The sequence below is a fragment of the Delphinapterus leucas genome, chromosome 6 (assembly GCF_059928025.1).
Source record: "Delphinapterus leucas isolate spDelLeu-1000000601 "Yukka" chromosome 6, BTC_Dleu_Yukka2, whole genome shotgun sequence".
In the NCBI taxonomy this organism is placed as follows: domain Eukaryota; kingdom Metazoa; phylum Chordata; class Mammalia; order Artiodactyla; family Monodontidae; genus Delphinapterus; species Delphinapterus leucas.
Genome location: NC_143134.1, coordinates 72270176 through 72284301, shown reverse-complemented (window position 1 = coordinate 72284301; position 14126 = coordinate 72270176). Strand labels below are relative to the sequence as shown.

The 14126-nt window shown below is 41.9% G+C and overlaps 1 protein-coding gene across 8 annotated transcripts in view; it reads left to right on the top strand.

The window, feature by feature from the left end:
- The window catches only part of SMARCA2 (SWI/SNF related BAF chromatin remodeling complex subunit ATPase 2), a 172089-nt gene that overhangs the window by 156187 nt on the left and 1776 nt on the right, over positions 1–14126 (top strand). For all 8 annotated transcript variants that reach the window (XM_022573582.3, XM_089913258.1, XM_022573583.2 and 5 more), the window contains 4 exons: positions 162–267; positions 967–1068; positions 3393–3525; positions 13608–13750. In XM_022573582.3, the coding sequence (XP_022429290.1) occupies positions 162–267; positions 967–1068; positions 3393–3525; positions 13608–13750 (484 nt within the window). The remainder of the gene's footprint in view (positions 1–161; positions 268–966; positions 1069–3392; positions 3526–13607; positions 13751–14126) is intronic.

The following is a 14126-nucleotide window of genomic DNA, read 5'->3' as shown; positions in this document are numbered from 1 at the left end:
CCCATACAGTTGTAGGATTTTCTTTGATTTGAAGAGCCCCATGTTTCTATGCATGGGATGTCATTTGCTTTTTTGACATTTTTCTGAAATAAAATACAAGTTTTTCTCTGTAGTGCATGATCTGTTATGTTTTTGTTCGTTTCTCCCCTGCCCCCCTACAGTTCAGGGCGACAGCTCAGTGAAGTCTTCATTCAGTTACCTTCAAGAAAAGAATTACCAGAATACTATGAATTAATTAGGAAACCGGTGGATTTCAAAAAAATAAAGGTAGATCTTTTGTTTACGAACTTTATTTTTTAAGTAAATAAAGTAGAAGTGTAAATTCATTGAAATGACTACAGTTAGGACTTGACAGTGGTAACCTATCTGACTGCCACTGACACCCATGCAGGGCTTGGCACTAAAATGGTCGGGACGTTCTTGTGCCTTTGAATGTATGTTATGAAATCAATATACTGAGAGCTCGTATTGATTATATTGCCTTTTTTTTTTTTTTTTTTTTTTGCGGTACGCGGGCCTCTCACTGTTGTGGCCTCTCCCATTGCGGAGCGCAGGCTCAGCGGCCATGGCTCACGGGCCTAGCCGCTCCGCGGCACGTGGGATCCTCCCACATCGGGGCACGAACCCGCGTCCCCTGCATCGGCAGGCGGACTCCCAACCACTGCGCCACCAGGGAAGCCCTATATTGCGTTTTATTTGAAAAGTTTCAGACTCCTTCCTGGATCCCACTGCTCTTCCTGGTTCCCATCATATGCTCCTTACTCCCCCTTATAGGAAAGGAATACGCGTGGGAGGGTGGTCTCTGTTTATGACACCCCCTGGAGTTGTGTAGCCCCACCTCCCTGGCAGGACTGTCTACTGGGAAGACAAATGGAAAATCAGGCTTTGTTAACCAAGTAATGATTGTTGTGTTTTCCACCACCGCCCTCCCCAACTTTCCTCCGTTTTATCCAAAATTTGCATCAGGAAAGAATCCGTAATCATAAGTACCGAAGCCTGGGTGACCTGGAGAAAGATGTCATGCTGCTCTGTCACAATGCTCAGACGTTCAACTTGGAGGGATCCCAGGTGAGACATGTTTAACCTTAAACACGCTTTGTTCTTTTAAGTTAAAATTTTTCATTTGCTACCGTCGCTATTATCCTGGCAGAAGAAAAGGAGAGATAAAAGCCTGTATTTCCATGCTACCTATGTAAGTCAGTTGAGGCTTTGGCATTTTCAAGCTAATGCCAGCTCCTTTGTACCATAGCTATGCTAGTTCCTACTTGTGCTTCCCTTAAAGGCTTGGCTTTTAATCAGAGGAGGAATTTAAGTTAATAAGTTAATGTAATGCTTAAAAGCTAGAGGTACAGTTTTTGCCTTTACAGAGATGGTGTATTTGGTTATACTTACCTTGGGTTTTCTGACTGTAAACTTTGCATCAGGAGCCAAAACTGCTGTTTTGTTTTAAAACAAAAAATATATAGAAAAAATAACCATCGCCTCTAATTGTTACAAAAATGCTTTTTATCAGGTCAATTGCAATTCTCTTTACTCCTCTTCTCTGTAGTTAGCAAGTGTAAGAGTAAGTGACACTATGAAAATAACTAAGATGGCCGAGGACACTTTCACTTTAATTACACCTCAATTCCACTCACCTTTTGTAGGGACTCCCCTTTTTCTATCTATGCTCTCATACACATGAGGCAGAAAGAACCAGAAGAGAGGTCAGTGTGTCTGCCAGCCGATGCAGAGTCAAGCCTCTTTCCGGATTGGGCTTGTTTTTATCTTCATGTCAATTCCAGTCACTAAATTGGAGAATGTGGGACTCCTCAGAATGTGCCTTGAACAGACCATACCTTTCCAGTTAATGGGAGTTAATAGAAGTATTATTTTGACCAAAACAATAGGTCGTGAAAGCAAGCCTTTTTCAAAGAAATGTGAGGTGAAAACTAGGACGCAGAGAGTAAATATAAGCGTCAACAAGCAAGTCTTTTATGAATGACCGCTTACAGTTTGTGGATAGATTTGGGGGTTCTTTATAGGACTGTGGCAACATTGTGATACACACCCTGTCCCAGACAGCCTCCCTGTCTGTCTGCCGACACCCACTGCCTCACCCCTGAACTGGGGTGACAAATGGCCTCTTTACTGGCTTCCCTCCGAGGCCCTCCCGGATGCTGGCCCATCTTTCTGTAACCACCTTTTTATCCTGTCCATCTACTGCCCACCAAGCCTCGAGCTTCCCCATGTACTGTTAAATTCTAGAATGAATTTAATCGCTGGAGTTTGCTTTCTAAAGTCATAGACTAACTCTTTGGCCTCATTTCCTGCTGTTCCTCAACCTAAACAGTTCATGGTCCAGTAACGGTTCATGGTCCATAAACACCGGCTTCCCCAGATACACATGCAGTTGTAGGAAAGAATATGAATACAGAGAGAGCCTTGACATCGTCCCAGGATGGTAACATCGTCCCTTGTCATAACCAGGAAATTGGCAATGGCACCATCCCGGATGCATCTTTGTTTTACTTTGGCCGCCCCACCTTTCTCCTTGCTCTCCTTTTCTAAAAAGACCGTCTCCTTTCTCATGATCCCTGGTGGGACCCTCCTCACCCTTTTAATAGCCAGCTCAACTCTAGTGTCCCTGGCAAATTCTGCCCCAGTGGCCCCATCCCAGTGTGTCATCTTCACCATTTTTAAGTGTACAGCTCAGTAGTGGGAAGTATACTTTCATTATTCTGCAACAGATCTCCAGAACACTTTCATCTTGTACAACTAAAACTCTGTAATCATTCTGCCAGACACCATTCTACGTTCTGTTTCTTTCTACGAATTGGACTCCTCTAGATAGCTCACATAAGCCAATCAATCACTCAGTGTTTGTCTTTTTGTGAATGGCTTATTTCATCTAGCATCATGTCCTCAAAAGTTCATCCATGTTGTGTAGGCTGCGGCAGGATTGCTTTCCTTTTTAAGGCTGAATAATACTCCACGGTTCGGGTAGACCTCGTTTTGTTTCTTCATCCCTCTATCGATGGACATTGGGTGTGCTTCTACCTCTTGGCTACTGTGAATAGCGCTGCTGTAAACATGGGTGTGCATGTATCTCTTCAAGACCCTGCTTTCAGTTCCTTTGGGTATATATCTAGAATTGGCATTGCTGGATCATATGGTACTTCTATGTTACTCTGAAATTATTTCAACTGCATGTGGACTTTTCCTATAAGACTATGTCTGTAGATTTGAGTTTGGTGTTTTCCTGCAGGCATAGACAATAACGTTGATGTTTCTACTAAAATTCACGTAAAATAACGCTGGTGTGTGGCACAGGGAAGAAAAGAGCATGCTGCGATGGTGAGTCTCGGGCCCTCAGCTTGAGGTGTTTAACAGGTGCCACTTTGACCCTTCAGATCTACGAAGACTCCATCGTCTTACAGTCGGTGTTCAAGAGTGCTCGGCAGAAAATCGCCAAAGAAGAAGAGAGTGAGGACGAGAGCAACGAAGAGGAGGACGAGGAAGAGGAAGACGAGTCAGAGTCAGAGGGTGAGTCCGTGTGGTTTCTCCACTGGTTTGGCCCTGGCCGCCTGCATCGCTGTTTCCACAGATGCCAACAGAGCAGAGTCAGGCACATCTGGACTCCAGGTCTTGGGGTCTCTCGTGTCCTAGCTGGGCCACCCCAGGCCGTATACTTAACCCTGCTTGAGCCCAGTCTCCTCCTCTGTGAAACTGAAGTACTAAATGTGCCCCCAGTCATGCGAAGAGCTTAGCACAGGGCCAGGCTCACAGCAAACACGGAATGTTGCCTTTGGAAATCAGTGTAATATACATTTTCTACCAGCATGGCTGTTGATACCGCCTATCTGTTAACCTAGCACAGTGGTTCTCTCTAACCTGGGTGATTGCTGGCGTCCACCCCTGAGTTTCTGATTCAGTAGCCTGCGGAAGGGGCTGAGAGTCGGCCTTTCTAACAGGCTCACAGGGGACGCTGATGTGACTGGACCCAGGACCACACTTTGAGAATCACTGCTTTAGAAGATAATCGTCAAACTGTGGTCCATTTTGTCCATCATGGATCAGATACTGATCCTGTCTTTATCTTGATATTTTATTCATTATGGCTCTGTTTGGCATGAGTTTTGAGGTGTTTTGTTTTGTTTTTTTGAGTTTTGAAAACATCGCACTGAATAGTATTTATCTCGATTACCGAGTTTTGGTGCCCTCTTAAACTTTGCACCCAAGGCAAGTATCATATTTCAAAGGTTTCGGCTGCCTTGAAAAGTCTAAAATTTCTTCTTACCTAATTAAGTTTTCACCCCATACCTCCTCGCAAAGTAGTAAATCCTAGTAGTTTGTAGTCTTCTATGTAAAAGTTTAGATATGCTTTACCATTTTTTATTAGATTTGTTTCTAATTACATACTTAGCTTAGAAAATATTTTTAAGAAAGGAAAATTTGTATAAGTCCATCACCCAATATACATTTAACTCCAGTTGCCTTCCAGTCTTTTTATATACATAAATATTTTATTTATAAAAGTATAGCACACTGTTTTGTAGCATGGTTTTTCTACTACAGGTATTTTTCCATAGCAATACATATATTAACATCCATTAATGAGTGTACCAAAACATAGTAATCTCAATCCAAATAACGCTCTCCTGAAAATTCTAACCCGTAAACCACGGCACACACTGTAAAAACATCTGACGCATACATATTGCTGCACAGAATGGAGTTGGTATCTCGGTCAGCGGTGTACGTACGTGTCTGTTTCCCCATACCCTCATCTGTTCTCAGTATTATTCTTTCTAGTGATTCTGCCTTTTAAGTATTAATTTAACCTCTTTCAGTTTCATATGGTTACTCCCTAGTTTTAATATGGTAGCATTTGATGTTTTAGTCTACTAAAGCGTATCTTAGCTAAACGTTTCCTTGTTTTAGAGCGAGATTTCTAATCTGTTCTCAAATAGCTACCCTTCTTATCCCACCTATCGGTTGAGATACGTTTGCTCTAATCTCTCCGGAGACTTGGTATGTTAACTTTCTATGGCCTCTCTAACAAATTACCACAAACTTAGTGCCTCAATACAACTTGCATTTATTATCTCACAGCCCTGTAGGTCACGGGTTTGCTGTGGGTCTCTGGGCCCAAACCAAGGTGTCACCAGCCTGCCTTCCTTTGTCGGGGCTCCAGGGGAGAATCCACTTCCTTGTGTCTCTTTCTCATGTTGCGTCTCATTGACCCTCTCTTCGGCCTCCTCTTCATCCACATTTTTTTTTTGCTGTTGTTGAGGTATAATTGACATATAATAATAGGTTCCGATATACAGCATAATGATACGATATATGTCTATATTGGGAAATGATCACACCTAAATCTAGTTAACATCCATCACCACACATAGTCAGAAAAAATTTTTTTCCTGTGACAGGAACTTTGAGGATCTACTCTCTTGGCAACTTTCAAATATGCACTACAGCGTTATTAATTATACTCACCATGCTGTACCTTAAACCCCACGACTTATTTATTTTATAACTGGCTATTTATACCTTTGGATTCCCTGCGCCCATTTCCCACCCCACCTCTGGCAGCCACCCTATCTGTTCTCTGTATCTGTGAGTTCAGTTGTTTTCTTTTTTTTTTAATTTCACATATAAGTGAGATCATACAGAATCTGTCTTTCACTGACTTATTTCACTTAGCATAAAAGCCCTCATGGTCCATCCATGTTGTCGCAAATGTCCTTTTTTTAATTTTTAAAAATGTTTATTTTGTATTGGGGTATAGTCGATTTACAATGTTGTGTTCGTTTGATGCGTAAAGTGAAGTGATTCAGTTATACGTGTATCCATTCTTTTACAGATTCTTTTCCCATATAGGTTATTACAGAATACTGAGTAGAGCTTCCTGTGCTGTACAGTAGGTCCTTGTTGATTATTTTAGATACAGTAGTGTGTATGTGTTAATCCCAAACTCCTAATTTCCCACCCACTGCCCCCACCACCCCTGCCACTTTTCTTCTTTAGTGTCTGTAAGTTTGTCTTCTAAGTCTGTGGGTCTGTTTCTGTTTTGTAAATAAGTTCATTTGCATCGCTTTTTTAGATTCCACATATAAGCGACATCATGATATCTGACTTACTTCACTTAGTATGATAATCTCTAGGTCCATCCATGTCACTGCAGATGGCATTATTCTGTTCTTTTTATGGCTGAGTAGTATTCCATTGTGTATGTGTACCCCATCTTCTTTATCCATTCCTCCGTGGATGGACACTTAGGTTGCTTCCATGTCCTGGCTACTGTAAATAGTGCTTCAGTGAACATCGGGGTGCATGTGTATTTTCATATAATTAGGTTTTTCTCCAGATATGTGCCCAGGAGTGGGATTGCTGGATCATATGGCATGTAGATGTCAATCCCAGTCTCCCAGTTTATCCCTCCACCCCATTTCCCCGCTGGTAACCATAAGTTTGTTTTCTACATCTGTGACTCTATTTCTGTTTTGTAAATAAGTTCATATGTACCATTTTACTGAGATGATCATTGTAAGTTTTAGCCTTCATTCTGTTAATGTGTTGTATCATATTGATTGATATATTGATGTTGAACCAACTTGCATCCCTGGAAGAAATCCCACTTAATTATGGTATATGATTCTTTTAATGTATTGTTGAATTCAGTTTGCTAATATTTTGTTGGCGATTTTTGCATCTACGTTCATCAGGGATATTGGCCTATAATTTTCTTTGCTTGCAGCCTTCTTGTCTGGTTTTGGTACCAGCATAATGCTAGCCTTGTAAAATGAGTTTGGAAGTGTCCCCTCCTCTTCCATTTTCTTTTTGTTTGTTTTTGGGTTCTTTTTTGGCAAAAATTTGAAAAGGATAGGTATTCATTCTAATTCTTCTTTAAATGTTTGGCAGAATTCACCAGTGATGCCATCCGGTCTTGGACTTTTGTTTAACAGGAGGTTTTCGACTGTGGCCTCAACTTCCTTACTAGTAATTGGTCTTTTTCTATTTTCTTTGTGATGCAGTCCTGGTAGGTTGTCTGGTTCTACAAATGTATATCTGTTTTTTTCTAGGTTTGGCACATAATCGTTCATAGTAGTCTCTCGTGATTCTTTGCATTTCTCTGATAACAGTTGTAACATCCCCTCTATCATTAGTGATTTTATTTGAGTCCTCTCTCTTTTCTTCTTGGTGAGTATAGCCATGATTTGTAGCTAAAGATTTGTTCATTTGTTGTTTAATCAATCTTTTCAAAGAACCGGCCCTTAGTTTCATTGATCTTTTCTATTGTCTTTTTACTCTCTATTTTGTTGTTGTTGTTGTTGCTTGTTTGTTTCCAGTTTGATCTTTGCTGTTTCCTTCCATCTACTAAGTTTGGACTTCATTTCTTCTTTTTGTAGTTCCTTGAAGTATAAAGTTAGGGTGTTTTATTTGAGATTTTTGTTTCTTGATGTAGGCATTTATCACTGAACTTCCCTTCTAGGGTTACTTTTCTGCATCCTATAAATTTTGGCGTGTTTGATTTCCATTTTCATTTGTCTCAAGGTATCTTTTAATTTACTCTTTTGGTTTCCTTGCTGAGCCATTGGTGGTTCAGTAGAACATTGTTTAATCTCCACATACGTGAATTTTCCAGTTTTCCTCCTGTAATTGATTAGTTTCATGTCATTATGGTGGAGAAGCCTTATTGATATTTCAATCTGCTTAAATTTATTAAGGCATCACATGCCTCACATGGTTTTGAGGCATCACATATGATCTGTCCTGGAGAATGTTTCATGTGCACTTGAGAAGAATGTGTATTCTGTTGCTTTTGAATGGAACGTTCCATATATAACTGTGAAGTTCCTCTGGTCTAGTGTGTCATTTAAGGCCAGTGTTTTCATATTGATTGTCTGTCTAGATGATCTGTCCATTAATGAAAGAAAGGTATTAAAGTCCCTAATATTATTGTATTGCTGTCTATTTCTCCCTCTATGTCTGTTAATAAATGTTATGTCCTCTTTTTGTATTGACCCTTTGCTATTTCTCTTATTACAGTCTTTAAAGTCTCTTTTGTTTGATGCAAGTATAGCTGCCCCAGCTTTCTTTTGGTTTCCGTTTGCATGGACTGCCTTTTTCCATCTGCTCGCTCGCAGTGTGTGTGTCTTTAAAGCTGAAGTGAGTCTCTTGTAGGCAGCCTATAGATAGGTCTTGTTTTTTTTGTTTGTTTGCGGTACGCGGGCCTCTCACTGCTGTGGCCTCTCCCGTTGCAGAGCACAGGCCCAGTGGCCACGGCTCGCGGGCCCAGCTGCTCTGCGGCATGTGGGACCGTCCCGGACCGGGGCACGAACCCATGTCCCCTGCATCGGCAGGCGGACTCTCAACCACTGTGCCACCAGGGAAGCCCTATTTTGACTGTCTGGTGCCACTCACTTCTGGACTGCAAAAAATCTACCCATAGTCTTCTGGCGGTGGGGGGTTGCCCTTGTAGGTAACAAGTTGTTCATTTTTCTTTTGCTGCTTTTACAGTTCAAGTTTTCACATGTTAATTGTAGTATGTCTAAGTGTGGGTCTCTTTGGGTCCCTCTTATTTGGGACTCTTCCTGGATCTGGATGTATTTCGTTCTGCAGATGAGGGAAGTTTTCAGCCATTATTTCTTCCAATAAGTCTTATGCCCCTTTCTCTCTCTTCTCTTTCTGGGAGCCCTACAGTGTGAATATTGGTCCACTTTATGTTGTCCCATAAGTCACCTTCACTCCGTTTCATTCTTTTCTTTTTGCTGCTCTGATTGGATGAGTTTCAGTGCCCTGGCTTTGAGTTTACTGATCTCTCTTCTGCTTCATCTTGTCTGTTGTTGAACCCCTCGTGTACTTTTCAGTTCGGTTATCATATTCTTCAGCTCTGTGACTTCTGTTTGGTACTTGCTTGTAAAGTTGGCCATTGAACAACACAGGTGTGAACTGCATGGGTCCACTTGGAGGCAGATTGTTCGTTTTTCAATAAATACATACAGCAGTACTATACAGTCTGCAGTTGGTGGAATCTGTGGATGCAGAAGCCCAGATATGGAGGGCCAACTGTAAAGTTATACACAGATTTTTGACTGCACAGAGGTTTGGCGCCCCTAACCCCCGTGTTGTTCAAGGGTTAATTGTGTTTTCTCTTTGAAGTTCTCACTGTTTTCATTCATTCTTCTCCCAGGTTCAGTGAGCATCTTTATGACCATTATTTTTAATTCTATCCATCAGCTAAGCCATTCATCTTTGTTTCATGAAAGGCTTTTTTCCTGAGGTTTTATCTTGTTCTTTCATTTGGAACATATTCCTCTCTCATTTGGAACATATTCCTCTCTCTATTTTTCTTGACTCTCTCATTTGATAAAACAGCCATCTCTCCCAGTCTTGAAGGAGCGGCCTCACGTAGGAGACAAAAACTTTATCCTTCCACCTACACCCTGACTCTTCCTTGTCTCTCACACCTTTGTGATTGTCCAAGCAGCCTACATGTAGTGGCTCCCAATAGTGGAGGGTGTGCCAAGACCTGTCAGTCAGTGTCTTAGAAGGGAGGATCTCAACTCCTAGATTCAGGCTGATTGGAAGCCAGACCCTCAGGCAGCAGCTTTTTAAAGTTTGCAAATATACAGTCCAGTGGGACCACAGGCCTAAGTCCCACTGACCACCAGAACCAGGCAATCTGAAGGTATCCCCTGGACAGCACTCGCAAAAACCAGGGCACCGGGCGTGTGTAAAAGCTCCCCTCCAAGAGACACTAGTGCTCTGGAGTGTGGCAGAGGGAGAGTGCAAAGATAGCATCCCCCCTCTGCCTGCCAAGTTCTCTGGAAGGGATGACGGTCAGCCCTTAGATATGGGTTAACTTAGATGCCCGTCCCTAGGCCGATGCTTTAAGATAAGCAAATAAGCCTCTTTTATGTGAAGTCTGGGTGCCTCTCCATCAGCTGACTTTGAGCTGGGTCCTGGGGCAGGTGAGTCTGAGCATGAGACTTTTACGAGCCATTTCTGAACTGGCTGTAGCCCTGTGGGTCTTGTGGACACAAGCTCTGGTTTTCAAAGCTAGGTGTTTTGGGGGCATCCCTCAGGCGCTAGTCTTTAAAAGTTGGGGTGCCTGATGTGGGGTTCAAACCTTCACCCCTCCTAGAGAAGCTTCAGGTTTTCAGTTTCTTTCCAGTTGTGGGTCACTGCACCAAGGATGGCATTTATCATGAGATTATGTATCAGCCTCTCTGCCTTTCTTAGTTGCCTCAGTGTGGGTTTTTCCACATTTGTCCAATGTGTAGGTGTCACTGAGCTAGTTTTTAGGTCTTTTTCAGAGGAGGTTGTTCCATACATACCTTAGATTCGGTGTGTCCGTGGGAAGAGGTAAGTTCAGGGTCTTCTTATGTCACCTTCTTAAATCAGAACCTCATCTTCTTCCACTTTGAAGGACTCGTGTGATGAGATTGGGCCTAGCCTACCTGGTTAATCTAGGGTAATCTCCCCATCTCAAGGTCAGTGGAATCCCTTTTGCCGTGCAAAGTAACATATTCGCAAGTTCTGGGAATTAGGACATGGACGTCTCTGGGCGCCATCACTATTGTGCCTGCCACCCTGGTTAACTGGAACTTGTCATAGGTCTGTGTAGTGGTGTCATAGAGCCTTAGGATGCTGTTTAAAGGGCCCATCTGATGGTCCAGTTTATTAGCCTAGCTGCCCATGGCAGCCTTTCAGGTGGGTTTTTTCGAGGGGCATATCCACTGACTCACAAAGCCTGATAGCTTTTGAGTGTCCCACACTCCAGTGAGTATTTAGATTATGTTCTCGAGGATGTATTTTCTTACCTTCACTGACAGTCTTCTGCCCTTTCACACCTCCCATGGATTTCCTGTACTCCCATGTCAGGAAGAGCCACACCTGTGTAGATAAAGATAGTTCACTTTTTATTTCCAAATTACTTTTTACATTTTTAAAGGTTTTCACAGCTTCGTGCATTTCCATTGATCGGTAGACTTTTGCATCCCCAGTCTTTTCGTCAAGTCCCCACCTTATAGCTTATGAAGCAGTAGACATTTGGGTGTGATATACGGAAGCCTGGGCTAGGAATACTGTTGTGAGCACTAGGATTTGCCAGCCTTTTGCAAGCCCTGTTTGGGATGGGGGAAGGGCATTTGCTGCCCCTGCACTTCAGTTCAGAACATCTCTGCTCTCATCTTTTTTGTTAGCCTGTACTTCCATGGAAGACTTCACTTCTGGAAACGTTTTATGGGTCCTTCCCCTTCACAAAAGAAGTCTGGAAATTTCTCATCTCTAAGATTCTTTCTGGAGTTGATTCTCTCCATGACAACATCTATTTCTAGGTTCCTTGAGACCCACCAAACAGAATATTCTAACAAAACTGGTTTGAATGAGAGACTTGCATTGTCAGTCACTTCATCATCCATCCCTAAAAATGCTGCTCTGTGGACACCTGTCCCAGAACAATGCCAGGGAACAGATTTTCTGTGAACCTTGGAATGTGCACCTCTAACTATGGTACAACACTTGGACTCCTTTCTTCCATGTGTTTTTATTTCTATCCTCAGAATAGCCCTGTGAGAGTGGAAGTGGGTGCCATCTTTCTGTATGTGTATATACTTGAATTCTTTATATCTCTCTATACAGAAATTTGTGGAATTTTATGTCATCTATCAATAGAGAGAGAATCATACACACACTTTATGTCATCTATCAATAGAGAGAGAATCATACACACACAGGGATGCATATATTTTCAAATATTGAGGTATACTTCTTTTTCTGGAAATAATCACCAGAAAGAGACCAGTAGGGTGAGAGACTAGAGATGGGGAAAGAAACCTTTCAAATTCATTTGTTGTGTTTTTACTTTCCATTTTGTACCTTTCTGTACTGTTAAAAATATTCACCTGTGAATTTTCTTTTTAAGTCAACTGAAGTTATTTACACAGTAAAAATCATTGGCTTTTTTTTTTTTAAACCTTTTACACTTATGTATACTTTTTAATGTCAAAGTTCTGTTTTAAAAAATGCCCATTCCTCTGTTGATGGACATTTACGTTGCTTCTGTGACCTGGCTATTGTAAATAGTGCTGCAGTGAACATTGGGGTGCATGTGTCTTTTGAAATTATGGTTTTCTCTGGGTATATGCCCAGCAGTGGGACTGCTGGGTCATATGGTAGTTCTATTTTTAGTTTCTGAAGGAACCTCCATACTGTTCTCCATAGTGGCTGTATCAATTTACATTCCCACCAACAGTGCAAGAGGGTTCCCTTTTCTCCACACGCTCTCCAGCATTTATTGGTTGTAGATTTTTTCAATGATGGCCATTCAATGGAATATTACTCAGCCATAGAAAGGAATGAAACTGAGTCATTTGCAGAGATGTGGATGGACCCAGAGTCTGTCATACAGAGTGAAGTAAGTCAGAAAGAGAAAAACAAATATCGTATATTAACACATATATATGGAATCTAGAAAAATGGTATAGATGATCTTTTTGCAAAACAGGAATAGAGACACAGACGTAGAGAACAAACGTATGGACACCAAGGGGAGGAAGGGGGGGCTGGGATGACCTGGGGGATTGGGATCGATATATATACACTATTGATACTATGTATAAAGTATATAACTAAAGAGAACCTACTGTATAGCTCAGGGAACTCTACTCTGTGCTCTGTGGTGACCTAAATGGGAAGGAAATCCAAAAAAGAGGGGATGTATGTATACGTATAGCTGATTCACTTTGCTGTACAGTAGAAACTAACAACACTCTAAAGCAACCGTACTCCAATAAAAATTCATTATAAGAAAATATTTTTGTAATGAAAAATTTAAAATGCCCACACCTCTCCACACGGTAGGTAAGGCCACCCTCGCTGTCCTGGTTAGGAAGATCCCTGTTCATCCATTAGACCTGGAAAGGACCCAGCCCAGCTTCCCTCTGGGACCTCATTCCTTCTTGTTGCCCATTTAGGGTGACTGTGTAACTTATCATGCAAACTTAGACATGTTTGCAAGTGAAAGGGGTGCTAACTCTAACTAGATAGGACAATGGAGAACAGGCTTGAATCAGTCCGAGAATGTTCAGGGCACTCGGGGTTGTTGGGTTTGTCATCTGCAGGTAGGCGATCATTTTCCTACCCGTAAAAAGATTACCATATGCTAACACAACATATATATGGAATTAAAAAAAAAATGTCATGAAGAACCTAGGGGTAAGACAGGAATAAAGACACAGACCTACTAGAGAACGGACTTGAGGATATGGGGAGGGGGAAGGGTGAGCTGGGACAAAGCAAGAGAGAGGCATGGACATATATACACTACCAAACGTAAAATAGCTAGGTAGTGGGAAGCAGCAGCATAGCTACAGGGAGATCAACCCGGTGTTTTGTGGCCACCTAGAGGGGTGGGATAGGGAGGGTGGGAGGGAGGGAGACACAAGAGGGAAGAGATACGGGAACATATGTATATGTATAACTGATTCACTTTGTTATAAAGCAGAAACTAACACACCATTGTAAAGCAATTATACTCCAATAAACATGTAAAAAAAAAAACAAAAGATTTTCCTGTGATTGATTCCTCATTGCTGTGTGTTTTGGTTTTGTTGTAGCAAAATCTGTTAAGGTGAAAATCAAGCTCAATAAAAAAGATGACAAAGGCCGGGACAAAGGAAAAGGCAAGAAAAGGCCAAATCGAGGAAAAGCCAAACCTGTGGTGAGCGATTTTGACAGCGATGAAGAGCCGGATGGAAATGTAAGTGCGGCTGCCTTGCCTGAGGTCGGGACACTCTCCCCACATCTGTCTCCCTCTCGTACTCCCAGGCCCCTGCCAACCTCTATGCTTCATTACCCAGAAATGAAAATGTAAAGATTTGGTGTTGAGGGATGTGAACTGAGCTGCGTGATTTGAAAACAAAGAATTTGGGGTTTTGTTTATTGCCTTTTGAATAGTCTTCAAAAGTGAAAAACTTAATAAATCAAGTTTCCTTTTCCCCTTTCATATCTTCCCAGTGCCTACTTACAGATAGAGATTTCTCCACGGCTCGTTAATATTTTATATCCATAACACCCAGCATAGTGCCTAGGATACAGCAGTATATAGAGGAAATAATGATTCCATGGAAGACTGA